This window comes from Eurypyga helias, unplaced genomic scaffold (assembly GCF_000690775.1).
Source record: "Eurypyga helias isolate BGI_N326 unplaced genomic scaffold, ASM69077v1 scaffold47943, whole genome shotgun sequence".
Lineage (NCBI taxonomy): Eukaryota > Metazoa > Chordata > Aves > Eurypygiformes > Eurypygidae > Eurypyga > Eurypyga helias.
Window position 1 is genome coordinate 19,134 of NW_010243952.1, and position 15,585 is coordinate 34,718.

Genomic DNA, 15,585 nt, shown 5'->3' on the forward strand with positions numbered 1-15,585 from the left:
GTAACAGTAACTGTTTAGCAACAAAGAAGGAATCTTGTGAGGCTCTGTTTGGGCTGGTCAAAGGATTTCCTGTTGGTTCCTGGGAGAGAGAATACAAGCAGAATAAGCCAACACAAACGATACGTGTGCATGTGGTTTCTCTGGTGTACGTAGTACCTTTATTTGTTAACATGTAATGGTTTTCAGCTTCTTGAGCAAGTCTTTCCTTGTAAATTTTAAGAAATTATTGAAGATTAAATATGGCAGTGTGTTGGTTTTAATTGCAATTGGGAGGCAGAGAGTACTAGCTTAAATGTATCTACTGACAAGGCATTTAAACATTTAATTGCAGTTGTAAACTATTACTTTGTATTTAGTTTGCTCATTTTTAGTTTATTAAATGCACAGTTATAAGTCTCTAGAGTGCATGAAATACCATTTAACCCAAAGGTATCTTTTCAACATTATTCTACAGAGATCTTTCTTTTCCCATAGTTGTGTAACATGGACTTACACTTTTGTTAAGGCAAATGTACTGGGCATTTCCTTATGCTCTACCTGTTGACAAATAATTAATATTTTGTAAGCTCACAGGTAAAATTGTGATTCAGGATGGAGGACTCTTTTCCTAGAATGTCTTATGATGTCTGTGTCTGAACATGGTTTGCCAAAGCTCTGCAGTTGCTCTCGGTTTCAGCAGCATTACAGCAGGAGGAAAATACTTTCTCAAGTGGATGAGACTCAGAGCTTTACAGATCAAAGTCAACACCTTGGTTTCTCTCAGAAAATAGTACAGAAGTGATGTTGTCAGGCAAGAACTGGCAACAACATGTTTTTTCTAAAGCTAATTCTTCAAGCAGACAAGTAGCTGCATGTCACACCACCTGAAGCTTTTGTGTGGCATCTCCCAGTGAGGTCTGTGTAAGACGTGCTGTAGCAATGAGTTACTCAGGTTGCAAGGGTATGGAAAGTTGTGTAGACTCATCCTTGTGAAAAGTGGTAAGGGACGCTATAAAAAGGCAAAGTACATTTCTGTTGCAACCATAACATCCAGTAGCAGAATGGAAATCTGTATATCCTTGCTTGTTAAACAAAAGTTTTATGGAGCCCACCAGGATCACCCTGAGAAGGAACTGCCCTACAGTACCTTCTACAGTCTCACTGGCAGTGCTCCAATACCATTCCTTTATGTTTAGCAGGGTCTCAAAGACATTGTGTTATATTACTCAAGTGGGTAGTAACTTCAGGATATGTGTTCTGCATATTTGACGAAACTGCCTCCTGTACCAGTGTGTGACTGACATGGCCGTTTGGATATTTACCAGTGGTGTAGCATTAGAGTGCCTTAGGCAAAAGATATACTGACGTAAAGGTTGAGTTTGCATTGTGTAACAGTAGGAAAAAAAAAGCTTGTGTGTGTGTGTGTGTATGTTAGAAAAATGGAAGATGCTTTTTCCAGTTTCTTTTACTTTTACTTTACTTTTACTGTGGATATTGCAGAGCACAATGGCATGGGCTTAAAGGCAGAACTTATCAGCTACGATTTACAGGTTCACAGATGTGGCTAGTAGACAACTGTTAAAGCAATATATTTGGTATATATTTGGGATCAAAATGCACAGAACTGGATCTTCTACAGCTTCATCAACAAAAGTAATTCAATCACTGGTCTCAAAACTACACTGCCGTAGGGTTTTGCAGTGAAATTCTTCACAGTAGTATCTGAAATGTGCCATTTCAAGAGACCAGACCTATTAAGAAGAAATGGGTGACAGAGTATTTCTAAACACACTGATTCCAGTTTGACTAAATTGCTATACCTTGCTATAATAGGGTAACCTTCTTGGGAAATAGAGAGTTTCCATTGAAAAAAATCTGTTTTGATATGCAAATGTATTTTTCTCCAAGTATAGTGGTTAGTTGGAAAATGTTATTTTTATTAAGTCCTGAAACTTCTTTCTGAAAGTATCATATGTAGCCGTACCTAGGACATGCACAGGATTAAGATGATTTCTGGACTTCGTTGATTATTTCTTTGAATACACTTTGTATTTAAGATCCCAAGGAAAATTGAAATAATTTTATTCAGAATTTGGAATTGCAATTGTTTTGTAAAAAAGAGATACTGTGCAAATTTAACCATAAAATATATTTTATCATTTAAGCAACTTAATAGTTTATATGAATTGTTTATATGTGTGTCAAATTCTTGCTATGTTTTGATATCCCATCTGTAGATGTTAGTGTTGCCATTTTACTGTGACATCAGAAAGATTTTAACACCAGAATTAGTGAGCTATATGACAAAGCACTGTCCTAAAATGTAACTGAAGACCTAAGGTGTAAATATGCTGATAATTCGGGCAAATACATGAACAGAAGTCTGAGAGAAGTTTGATTAATTATTATAAATATGTTAGTAAAATCCCAGCAAGGAAAACAAGTGTAGTGAATCCAGACTTCAGACCTGACTAACTGAAACCGTGTGTAGGGCACATAAACAGATACTAACAGTCTGACAACCTGAGTCAAGTTACATTACAGCTAAAATAGTGAATACAACTCATCTGTGTCTTTGGTCACATGAATGGATTAATCTGTGGCAGTTCAAGATGGTATGAATTAAAAAGCTGAAAAATGTAACACAGACCTGAAAATCAGATTAGCCTCCAATCCAACAATAGAAAAATATATACCTGAATAAATTGGGGCTAAATTTGCCAGACCTTAATTGTGTTTGCTTCCTTCCCTCTCCCATTTTCAAATGCACAGCTTGTTTATATAACACAGCTGCTTCCATGCAATTTACTTGGGGTTTTTGCCTCAGGCATCATCTCTCTGTTTGTGAATCCATCACTCCGACATATTGATGCCCTAGTTGATGGTAACAGTTGATTTTTCACCTGTGTATGATTTTGTCTGCAGTAAACTCTTCAGGCAAAACTGAAACTAGGAACTTGTTTTCAATAAGAATAAAATTAATTTGTATTAAATGATGTGCTAAAAATATTTGCTCTTGTAATTGAAGTGGATACTGTCCAAATAGATATGTAGTTTCCATGCTAAAATATCTTTTGACATAACTGCAAAAGTTAAAAGGAGAACAGGTCACAGAAGCTATTTCTAGCTGCCAGTTTTCAATAAAGTTATGAATTGGCAGCTCCAGAAGGCTATTTCTGACCAAAGGGTTTCCCTCTCTGAACTGAAAACTTAAAACAAGACAGAGGGCTTGAGACATCCAAGAGACCCAGCGTTCTTGAGTTTGTACCACTATCAACTACCATGGTCCAGAATCTAGAACTTTATTTCAAAAGCTTTTAGTTTTGTGTTTGCAAAGATAACCATAGAAGTGTGCCTTGAGTATAAACCAACGCAGCATTGTCAGTGTCAGTATGGAAGAAAGCCTTAAGCAATAACTCTGAGACAATCGAGTGATTAGTTTATTTAGGACTACTATATGATCTTAAGATGTGAACTAATTATGGTAACTTAAATGTCAGTTTTGTTACTGATATTGACGTTTGATTGGGGGTCACAAACCACACACACTAAAATCACTAGTGGGTTCCCCATGGATTTCAATAAGGACAGGATTTCATCCTCAGTTTGGATGAAGCAGGATGATGTCTTGCATTGCTGTTACGTATCGCACAGGGAAAAACATGGTTTACCTGAGAATGGAGTATAAGTGTATTCTTTGTCCTATAACTCAGCAAGAAAAGGGTTTGCTCATTTGGACCGTAGGCACAAGGACTAAGCTGGAACCCATGTGCGCCACTGCATTCCATCCAGCCCGCTGTTAGGCTGGATCACCAGCGAACAGTAGAAGGTGATACGTTGCTGTAAATCATCCTGGTCTCCAGCTCTGCCCTTCTAATTCATTTGAGTCTGGCTTTGGAGACAGAGCTGCTTTTGGAAGGTGATTACACTGGCTGCTTTAATCCCTAAACTCCCTGTAATCTTCTTTCTTAGATTTTAATAGAAGTTGGTCACTTTGGTAATGGATTCTCAGTTGTTTTTGTGACATGTTAGCACCCCACATGAGCAAAGCTCCTAAGATAGCCCTATGGCCACAGTTCAGTGATTCCATCTGTGTCAGTGACTCACTCCCCCAGACACAACTGAGAGGTGATAGTCCTCGGGGCTTTTATGGACAGCTGGGCTGCCAGGACAGAAGAGGGGTCTTGCCCTGCAGCAGGCTCCCCCAAAACATGCTGAAAATCTAGTCCAGTCTAGCAAGCAGGTCTTACTGACAAGAATTTTGGTGTTTTAGAGAAAAGTTTATTATAAGGCTTTCCTGTATTTTTGAGATTTCCCCTAAAATGCTTCAAACTGGGTCATGGCTCCCTTACCTATGACAGAGCCTGGTTTATTGGAACATTAAGTTGTCTCCAACTCCGTACAACTTGCAATCAGTTGTACGGAGGGTACTTACCTCCAAGTTTTGGAGTATGTTGGGTCATTTGAATGGGAAATTTATTTTAGGTAAATCAGATATTTTCTGAATTTATGTTACTTAAATATTTTCAGTTTTTTCTAAGGCAGATGGAGTCAGATTTCTAGTTGCCAAGACATCTAGTTTTAGAGGCTGGCAGGCCTTTAAAATACAGCCCACAGAATAAAATTCCCTAAACCACTGCCAAGTTAGATCTCAAAGAAAATGGACTTATTGAAACATACTTAATATGTGATTACAATAACATAAAGGTGTAATTTGTATTCTTGAGGAAAGACCTCTTTAAGTACAGAACGAGTTCCCCACTTATGGCCCATTGGTCATGTAAGCATGCAACAGATGCTCAGTAAACTTTTGGGCCACATTATTCTCTAGAATTTGTCTTGCATACATTCTGCCACATCTCATTTTCATGTCAAGTACCCGTAATAAGGGAGAGCTATCTAAGTGTAGATTTTCACTGAGTGAATAAAAATTAATGAAGCATGCCAGTTGTTCTGGGAAACAGTGTTGTTTGTGAAAGTATTGTAATTTCTTTGAATCTGTGCTGCTTTCTTATTTTGAAGTTTCTTTAACAGCTGACACTTATTCCTGTTACTAAACTCCTAATAGTAACTTCTCAGCTTACGCATCTAGGAACATGAATGAAAAGTGGTAAATACCATTCGATTTCTCTATTTACAAGTTCTTGGAATTCCATGACTCTTTTGCCTCCCCCCTACTCCAAAACACCGCCACACCCCTCCCCCCCAACCACAGAGTTATGTTTAGAGACTAAAGTTTTTCATTTAGAGGGGTAGTTTGTTGGCCACTTTTCATTAGTGTACCTTTTTACTGTTAGGTGTCATTGTAAGGCTTGTGATTTTGCAGAGGGAAGTAGTCTGCTGACTGCTCAATGTCCCTATGAATACCCTCCATTTGTACTTGTATTTTCTAGTGTTTTCTTCTAGCTTAGTTTTAGATGTCCTGAAGAAGACGACTCTCCCTTGGGGGCATTTGCAAAGTCTAGTAGATTATACTGCCAGAAAGTTTCTCCTGCTATTAATTTTAAATTTTCTCCTTCTCGATTTCATTCCATTACCCCGAGTTATACTTCCTGTACTTTCCAAATAATTCCTTCCTCTTCTGTGTGTTTACAGTCTGCACATACTGCAGTAATTGTCTCAGCCTAGTTATTATTTCATTTCCATAGTCAAGCTTACCTCTTTTAACCTTTCCCTGTATCAGTTGAATAAGGTCCTTTATCTGGACTCTGAATTACCTCAGATTTGACAAGATCCTTCTGATAAAAAGGTTCCCAGAATTTTTCACTTTGTACATCTGTATTTTAAAATACTTGTGATTCACAGAACACAAAGCCAGTTTAAGACAAAAGTTACCAGCCACTGTTGAAAAACCTATTTACTACTTGCTGTTTTTTACAGCAAGTTATTTACCATTGGAATATGCACAGGCATGCAGAACGTCTAACACGTGATTAAGCATTGGATAAACATATACATCTACCAGTGACCATTGCCAAATTCAGAAGTGTCTATATGCAGAAAGTGCATATAAGGACATATGCATATATAAGGTCATATGCAGACTTCTATCTAGGAAAGAAATACAATCGTTTATCATGCTCATGACTTGCAAAGTTCCCATTATTAAACACTTGTGTGTTTTTAGTAGGTAGCTTTTGGCCAGATGTTATGACATATGCACTATAGTGCATCATATCCTAACCCTCTACCCCTCTCCCAAACGTCAGTCTTCCAGTATGCATAATCTCTGTGGACAGCTGTGGTCAAGTCTTGGTTGTGCTCCAAGCCAGAGTGGTATGGCATGTGAAAACAGAGGTTTTGCATCATTCGTTTGCTCTTAATACTTTGTACATTAGGGCCTATGCCTGGACAGTTTAATCCTGCTATCGTGGGATTTACTGTGGTTCACAGCGTTGTGTGAACAGCAAATATATTTTGAAACAATCCTCTGATGCATGTTGCATCCAGAAACAAAGAAAGCAAGCTTACCAAAAAGTACTGCTACTTAAGCAAGTACTGCCTATCTGAGGAGAGATCTGCCCGCTGCAAATACCAGATCAAAATTCATAGTTTCGTTACTACGGCGTATTCCAGCACATAGGTACTACAGTGATGGGCAAATCTGGAAAACCCTAAGATAGGTGGGTAGGTTCCTTAAAAGCAACATGTATGTTTCACAAGGCATTCTTTTGGTTTTGTTTTGTAGCCTAACAGCAGTGGTCAAGTAGGAGGGAAAGTGCCTGGCCATTTTACTCCAGTTTTGGCACCCTCTCCCCATCACAGTGCGGTGCGACCTGTGACCCTGACCATGACAGATACTAAACCCATCACTACTACATCCACTGAAGGTGAGGCATCTTCACCTACAGCAACCAGTAAGTATTTCTTTAGGAAACAAAAAATGTCCATCGAAGATTCAATATGATTTCAAACTGAGGCCAGAAAAAGGTGCCTTTTCCTACTATTTGACCAAGTGGATGCTCATCATTTCACATGGAGAGCAAACATGATCTGACTGCAAAGCTTTTCCTCCCCAAATTTCAACCAATGCATCATGTTACATGAACCAAATTTTGTGACATGAAAACCAAAATCAAAGGGAAAAGCCTGTGCATTTGACCACTATTCAAGAAAAAGGAAACGTGGTTGTTCATCTAAGGTGGACATTGTTAAGACATTGAGAAGCACACCCAGACAGCAAGGTTTTACAATGACCCGCAGATGGAATTCCGAACAGAGATTGAATAATTTGATCCTTAATGAACTTTCCTAGAGAAATCAAGTCCTGTTACAACGCATACTGAATCCGAGCTATGAGAATTGCATGTTGATATAGGTTGTGTCATCTAGAAAAAAAACCTGATGTGGCAAAAGAAAATTTTAATTCCTTGTTATTGCCTCAATGGATGCTTGGTCCACTGTTCTTTGTTTTAAAAAAAATCCCAAAACACCCAAACTCTAACAAATTATTTAAGCCCTTTATTACTATATAAGACCATATTATTTATCCTATTATCTTCAATGGAATTGCGGTTTTGGAAAGAAGAGGAAAGGTGTTGCTATGTGTATGGTAATTTCTTCTCTTCCAAGTACTCCTCTTATGCTCAGTGATGCAGAATGTTGTTTTTTAATGACTTTCTGCATTTCTGTTGTCTTTGAACTTTTATTTGGACTTGAGATGGCCAGTGTATTCAGTATTTATCACAGTGGTGAAGATTTTTAGGACACATTTCCAAACATACACTTTAGAAGACAACTTACCAGTCTTTAAAAATACTAATCTCTTTAGGGTCCATTACATTCAAACGACTTGCTTTAAGCCTGTTTGGTATTTGAACAGGGGGTCCCTAACTTTTGGTCTGTTGTTAATGATGACCTTAAGATGTATGCTTCTTAGGTGTTATACTACTTTAAATCTTTTCATTTGAGTGTGAAGCAGAGGTGACACTCAAATGCATAGGTGTGGTTGAGATGTAAAGGAGGAAAACTGGCGTTGTCTTGACTATAGAAGGATAGTAGTAAATTTTGCACAAATTATTGTTTAAGTATAAACGAATAATTATATGGATAGCTTTATGAAAGTATTTGGCTTCCCCTTCTGCATATGAGATAACGTATAAATGCTACATGTTCTGACTGTTATGGTTTTCAGAGCAGTGTAGTGGTCTATCTGTCTCTCTGCTTGGTAAAGCCTTTAGTAACTTACAGTTACCAAACTGGATTGCTAACTGTAAGAGCAAAAAAGTGCAGGAACATAGGTTGCTGATGAAGAAAACAGCAAAAAAAAATGAGGGCTCATGTCCTGCTGATATATAAATTATATATGAATACATATATAATTACATATAAATACATATAAACTGTATTATCAGCCATAATGGACTTGCCACACAGAGTACTAAGGTTAACTTAATGGGAAAATCAAGACCAAATATAAGGCATAATTTTACTTTTATTAGCAATAACTGATTTATTGGTTCAAAATAGATATGTATCTAAAATATATGCTTGGCCAACAAGTTGTCATTATTATTCAGTCTGATGAGAATAAAATGCAGAGTGATTAGCACTGCTTTTCATTCTGAAGTGCAGTAGCAGAATTGTTTTGAATGAGAAAGAACAGCAGGCTTTGATAATATTTGGGGAACCCTGTGGCCTCCCCCATAATTGTCTTCTAATACCTGATTAATTTTTATGACAGTTTTTCAGTAAAGTCTTTTTACTGTATAAAGCCTTTTTTATTTTTATTTTTTAAATTTAATGGATTTCATTTGATTGCATTTGCTGTGTGACTTCAATGTTAATAGACTAATTCAGTAAATTCTCCCATCTAGCTCCTCACTGGCATCCTTGAGTATGTCTGTTTAATTTTAGTAGTTTTGCTTTGTTTGCCAGCAACTCTCCAGGTTGTGATCCTGCAAGTTGCAGTGCAGACATCTCCACACTGGGAAGTGGAGTAAGACCACCTACATCATTTTGTAAGTGCCAGCAAAAACCATGAGAGGATAATAGCTTTTAGGGACTATTGACAGAGACCAGACAGGAATGTGACCTACAGGTGAAAGATCCATATCCTGTAACTAATCCCGGCATCACCTACCATACCCTTTCTCCTCAGAAATGGATTTCTTTAATATTCTGTAGCATACAGCAAGAGACTTCCTTAAATTGCCCCCCTAGGAAAATTTTGTTTCTGATGTATAGGGGAATGGAGTATTTAATATTATAGAGTAAAAATTAGGTCTCTTCTCATGAAAAGTACTGAATAGATTACACTCTCTTTCCAAAGAGCTGTAATGATAATTTTTTTGTAACATAACTAAACTGAACTTTTGATTCCAATTTTTGTTGTTCTTTACAGTTTTGTGATGGCCCTTCACAGCAGTAAGAATAAAAAGTGTGCACTAGTAATTTATCTCAACATTGTAATCTCAGTGGTTTCACCTGTGCCTTAGGTTGATGTAATGGAAATGCGAATCAGGCTCGGGATTCCTTCAAATACATGCCTTATGTAATAGCTTAAAAAAAGTAAAAATATGTTAATCAGAGGAACTTTATTTAAGAAGAGACATCATTAGGATTTACATATGCAGCTTCCATTGAAGTTTATAGGAATTTACACATGCCTTTCCAAATTTGGTCCAATTTTTTTTTGCATTCTGTTAAAGCTTAAACAAAGGAAAACCACAGACACATCCTATATATTGCAAAATCATAACTCTGAATCTCTCCTATGTGTACTGTACCTGCAGAGAGTAATAGATACGATAGGTTGGTATCTTTATCAATCTGTTTTGTTCTTCCTTAATCAGCCTACACAGCCTCAGGCACATCCCAAGCCAATCGATATGTGGGACTAAGCCCAAGAGACCCATCCTTCCTACACCAGCAACAGGTGGGCAAGTTTCACATAGGTGTAATTATATAGAGAAGCTTTTGCGATATTACCTTCCTACGTGCTGCCACTGTTATATTGGATTAGACTGGGAAACTAAAAGTTTCAATATTTCTCATCTGAAGATGAAGTTTATTCAAAACAGAACTAAACCCTTTAAGAAACATCAATTTAGCATACGTTTTATTTCTTAGATTTGTGCCATCTTAAGGAACTTCTAATCATACTTCTTTTGATAATTTTATTTTTAAGGGCTCATACGTATAAACTTTAATAGGATTTTAGGAAAGAGAATAAGGTGTATAATGAGCAAATACTCTTTGAAATAAGTTTAAAAAATAAGCAAAATTTCCAAAGCAAAAAGTCCAAATTTCAAGCTTTTTTTTTTTACACCCCCCCAATATTTAAACCTAAATTTCTTCATCTGAGTTCCAGAAGATGAGTTATAAAACCAAATTCTCAATGCAAGACATCATCATGTCTCATTTAAGAGGTTTAAATTGGTCTGCTGATTTCAAATGTGATAAACCCATGTTTTTGTTCTGGTTTCTGACATCATCTATGTTTCAAGTAGCATTTTAAATTTCACATCTCATTAATGCTGTAAATTTAATGCAAATGAAGTGTTTACCCAAACTGTGAAAATATACAGCCAAGATTAATGATGGCTTACAAACAAATTAGCTACAGTCAGTAGCAAGGCCATACATATACAGAAATGCTACATTGCTAGTAACAGGAACAAATTCAAACCCTTTAGAACTTTAACATATTTTATGATGTGTGTTGGTGTTGCTTCTAGACCTTAACAGTATAGGACCTTGAAATTAACAGCATGTAAAATGTTATAAGGAAAAACCTGAATGTGGCAGTAAGAAAAGGGCTGTTAAGTAGTCCTTGGTATTCATCATAATATATTTTTTTCCCAGGCTTGAGTTCCTGTCAACAGTTGGCATACACACCTTTTTCATTTTTCTGTAAAACCTACCTGTTCTTGTGTTTGCTCAGATACAGCTGAAGTGTGCTTCATCTGGAACTGCCTACCCCTACCCTCTCCCAGGGCAAGGTGGCAGTATGTCCGTTTTAAAGGTCACCACATGCAGAGTTCAGAGAAAATTATAAAGATGATCCTTTATTCAAGATAGTAGGTGTTTTGCCAACTTTTTTTTTTCTTAAAAAAAAAAAACAGTGAGACCTAACTGGAAACATCTGTACACTTTTATGAAAATCCAAAATGACAATTAGTGGTTTTGCCAACCACTCATTTTTTCAGCAAATTTTCTGATGTATTGCTTTTTTTTTAACCTCTCAAAGATTGCTGTATTATGAAATGTGTTATAACTACTACAACATGGTTCTTTTCAAAAGATACGCAGCATATTTATTGTATTTTAACACACACACATCTCTCTTCAAACACAGTGCATGTACTTTCTGGATTTGTTTTCATGTGAAGTTTTACACGGTAGCCTTTGAAAAGTCTCTGACATCCAGTTAATTTGGGGATGTGCAATAATTTTTTTTTTCCACTACATGTTCTTAGACACAGTTATTTCTGCCAATTTCCTACTGCTTAAGCCCACTCCACCTTCTTCCAAGGTCATTGAAAGAGCTTCAAACTTCCTGTGACATGACAGAAGGTAGTGGCAGCACTCTCAATTTCTCCTGACTGTTTATGGCATGTAAATAACATATTGCTTATTTCATGCATCTTCTGTATATTTTTATCTTTGTGTAGATGGAAATAAATGTGGAGATTTCAGCAGTGTCATAGGAACATAAAAGTTAGAGGGATCTTAATGGTCATCACAGTCTTTAGTGTTTACATGCACTGAGTCTCATATTCCCTTTCATGGTAAAACATGTAGGCAGATAGCTTAGGAGGAAGGAGAAAATAAATTAGGTCTCACATATGCCTCATGAACAGAAAAATTCCTCAATGCTACTGCGTGAAAGCAGTGTTCTTCCTCCTAACGTATAGTCTTGTTATATTAATTCAGGAGCACCAATTGATGATGGGTGAGACATAGAGTAAATTTTAAAATTGTGTCATGTTTTCATCTTTGCTGTGAATTCTCTATTCTTTTCTGACTGATGCAATGGATATATGTGTGTGCCTGCTTGAGCTATTTGGGGGGCAGTATGTGTGTATGACTACATATATAAATATGTACAAAATTAGGGAATAGTATGTACTGTCGAAACCATTTGAACAAACAGAATGCTTTAACAACAAGCTTTTTCAGATGGATAAATATGAATATGTAAGTGCCTATATGAAAGTTTCTAATGAATTAGTTACTTTCACTCTCTACAATCCTAAAGGCACCTCGGAGATGACAGTGCTATATATGTTTATTACCCAGAAAGCGAGGTAGAGCACTGAGATTGTCTAAACAACTTTAATAGAGCAAAGGTTATCCTTTGGTAAGGCAGAAATGAGATTGATTTACTATGTCCTTTCATTACTCTACAACAATTTAAGAGAGACCACTCTCCTTGTGGCAGATTTTAAATGCATTTGGTTTAAAGAAGCCCATGATGAATTAAAAGAAAAATCAAGGGGTACATGAAATAAAGGCAATCAATCATTTTGTACTAGTGGAGAGAAATTCTAAATTGAAAAGCCAATGGTTTTAGTTCCAGAGAGGTCTTTTAAAAATTCACATAGTCTGTAATGCACATTGACCCCTCAAGAATAAATATTATCACTGGTACATTTTTTACTTCATTGGAGAAGCCTTTATGAAGATTTATTCCCTCTGGTTATGAAAAATATTGGCATATACTGTTGAGTACTTTTTATTGTTGTGAAAAAGGACCATTATGTAGCCTGTTTAAACTACAGTAACCACAGTAAATTTAAAATTTGTACGTGTATTTTGCAACATGCACTTACATGGATTTTTTTGACAAAATGATAGTTTTCTAGAGCTTCCAGCAAACTATTAAAGCACAACCTACCTGGAATACTCACATTTAGGTGGGAAGCGCTGCATACAACTTTGAAAGACTGCAGAAGAGCACCAACGGGAGCAGTTTATTTGCTATTACTGATCTGGATACTGTGAAAAATATGCTGTTGCATGCATTTCTCAGTATGCTACATTGACAGTTAGGAAGACAAGGTTTTAATGAGGAATTATAACCATGTAGTCTACTTTCTGCAGCAATTGCTGGTGGGTCTTCCTGTTACCTGCCTTGAAATGCCAGGTATTTCTATTCTGTGACATGAATAGTTACAAAACATCTCTCTTGCTTCAGTGGCATCTAATGAGTCACATGTATCTTATAATTTTGTTGTAAGAAGTTCATGTCACCCCCCTCCTAACTGCCTATTACAAATTGATAATGGCCACTTGGTTTGATTTCTTGATTCAACATCAGCTTCTGAGAGTTGTTAAGTACTGGTAATGTAACTGCTGGAAGGGGCAAGGGAAGTGATGAGTGCTAGTACCTCAATGATAGTTTTTCTTAATTTTATTGTTGGTGGTTGATGGGGTTATTTTATGAAGTCAAGTCTAGTACTCAGTTATCATTATCTGTGCTGAGAAACCTCTTCAACGATTTGTACATTAAAGAAAGCTTGGATGATCTTCACAATTATATGGGAGCACCTTTCCCTTCCCCTCCCCCGGGCCCGCTTCCCCCTCCCCCTGCTTCTTTCTCTGATTTGCAGCTACTGAATATTTGCAGGTTTTAAGCCTAGACAAGAGGAAAAACCAACAAATAGAGGAAACTCAGTCAAATTCAGCCTACAAGTGGACACAGTCCCTTGCCAGATTCTAGCTGTGTCTCCAATCTTTTGGCTAAATAATTTTAATGGAGGGATCATTAGTTCAGTAACAAAGTCTTAATGATCAGAATTCTCAGTATGGTTACATGGTAGCACTTCTGTGGCTTCCTTGTATTACTGTTCTTTATGAATTTATTACGTTCTTGAAATGATACACGCTCAGAGATAGGTTGATGTTGTTTCTGGCTATAAAGCTAGAATGTTGCCAGAAATACTAATCATGCACTTTACCCATGTAAACAATATAAAAAGATGGATGGATGGATGGATGGATGGATAGATAGACACCTGTATTTATTGCAAATATAGGTGAATGTTTTAAAAAATAACATTTCTGTCGGAATGAATGAATTAACTCACAAGTCTTATTTCTTGGAAATTTATTTAATTTTAATGCACCCTGGAGCCTTGTATGGCTGATTCTATTTTTAATTAGAAAATATAAATAAATGGTATAGATATTGAAGTCTGTGAAGAAATGATCTCTCAAACTTTCCTGTTACAGTAAACTGTGCTAAGTAATGCTGGGCCAGTAGGAGCTAGAGAACACTTCCAGTCTTTGCACTGATTAATACAGGGGCACGTTTTTCACTAGAGCCTGAATTTTCCAGATGTGGATTGTGGTATGCATGATTTTCACACAGCTTTGACATTTATGAGTGAGATGACTGCCATATATGTAGTAATGTCAAACACTTCAGGTTTCTAAAATGCAAAATCAGAAAATTGTAGATAGCTTTTTATTTCCTACACACCGGCCTGCCCTGCCTCTTTGGTAGGAAGTTGTTCTTACCAGATGCATCCTTTAGTTGCTGAATCACACAGTTCAAAATGAGTTGTCTTCATACTATTCATCATGGAAATTGTAAACTTAAATGTCCACTGAACACGAAGTATCTGTTTGCAAAATGTTTTGGGTGTATATCGCTTTTGCTTTCAGCAGAAGGCTGAAAGAAGAACACAAGTGGACTCTTACACAGAACTTCTCAGTAAAGCCAGGAAACAGGTTATCAACACTTAGGCTGTTCTTATTGTGTCCCTTATCACAATTGACAGTTTGACGTAAAACTGGGTCACATGATCACCAGGGAGGTATGTACATGGATAAGAGGTCACCTTTCACATATGCTTGCTGGAAAGGAAACACATTTAAAGGAAGTTTCAGTCAAAACAATGACAATATGCAAATGTTAATTTTTATGGGCTCAGCTAACAGAAGCTCTAGCACAGTCTAGAGCTTTGCAAAATACATACCTACTTTCACTAGTGATCATAGAAGCTTGAAATGAATGTTAGACAGCCACTCTGTAAATAGTAGAGTACAAAACCTGCTTAAGTATTAGTTGGTAAAAATTATTCAGACTATGATTAAAGACTGAGCTGTTGACTGTGGGTTTTTAATGTATGTAGGATTTACATACTTAAAACTCTGCAGCATGGTTGTGCTTGGAAGGTTCTCAGTCTAAACTGAGAAGGCAGCTACAGTGAAATCTAGTGCATCTCACAGCACCGGAAAGTGCAAACCAGAATCAGTTCTCTGGCAGTTTAGAGGTCAGAACTGGAGCAGGAAGGTGGGTGACTTTCAGGCGGGTGGAAGAGTTAGGAGAAGCACTCCATCTACTGCTCTGCTTCTGCCTGGCCTGTGGCCCCTTTCCATGACGTAGCCAAGGCAGGTGAGCGAGTTGCACTGACACCCTGGGGAACCACTTGCAGTGGGATTTGTGCTCTCTGGTACGTCAGGAGTGTTGCAGTGAAGATGTATCACAGGCATGAGAGCCCGCTGCAGCTTTGTGTGTCAGGAAATGGCTGGGATGCCTGTGAGGTTTCTCCACCTGCTGCATGGCTAGGCATCCTCTTCCACTTCAGAACACAGACCTATGCTGTTTCTCTGTGTGGTTAGGTGAGAGATAAATGTTAAAAAAAAAAAAAAAAA

General features: G+C 37.2%; 1 protein-coding gene across 1 annotated transcript in view; it reads left to right on the forward strand.

The window, feature by feature from the left end:
* The window catches only part of NFIB (nuclear factor I/B), an 18,091-nt gene extending 8,202 nt beyond the window's left edge, over positions 1-9,889 (forward strand). The window contains exons 4-5 of the mRNA XM_010149585.1: positions 6,668-6,809; positions 9,774-9,889. Coding sequence (XP_010147887.1) covers positions 6,668-6,809; positions 9,774-9,889 — 258 coding nt within the window. The remainder of the gene's footprint in view (positions 1-6,667; positions 6,810-9,773) is intronic.
* The last annotated feature ends 5,696 nt before the right edge of the window (positions 9,890-15,585 follow it).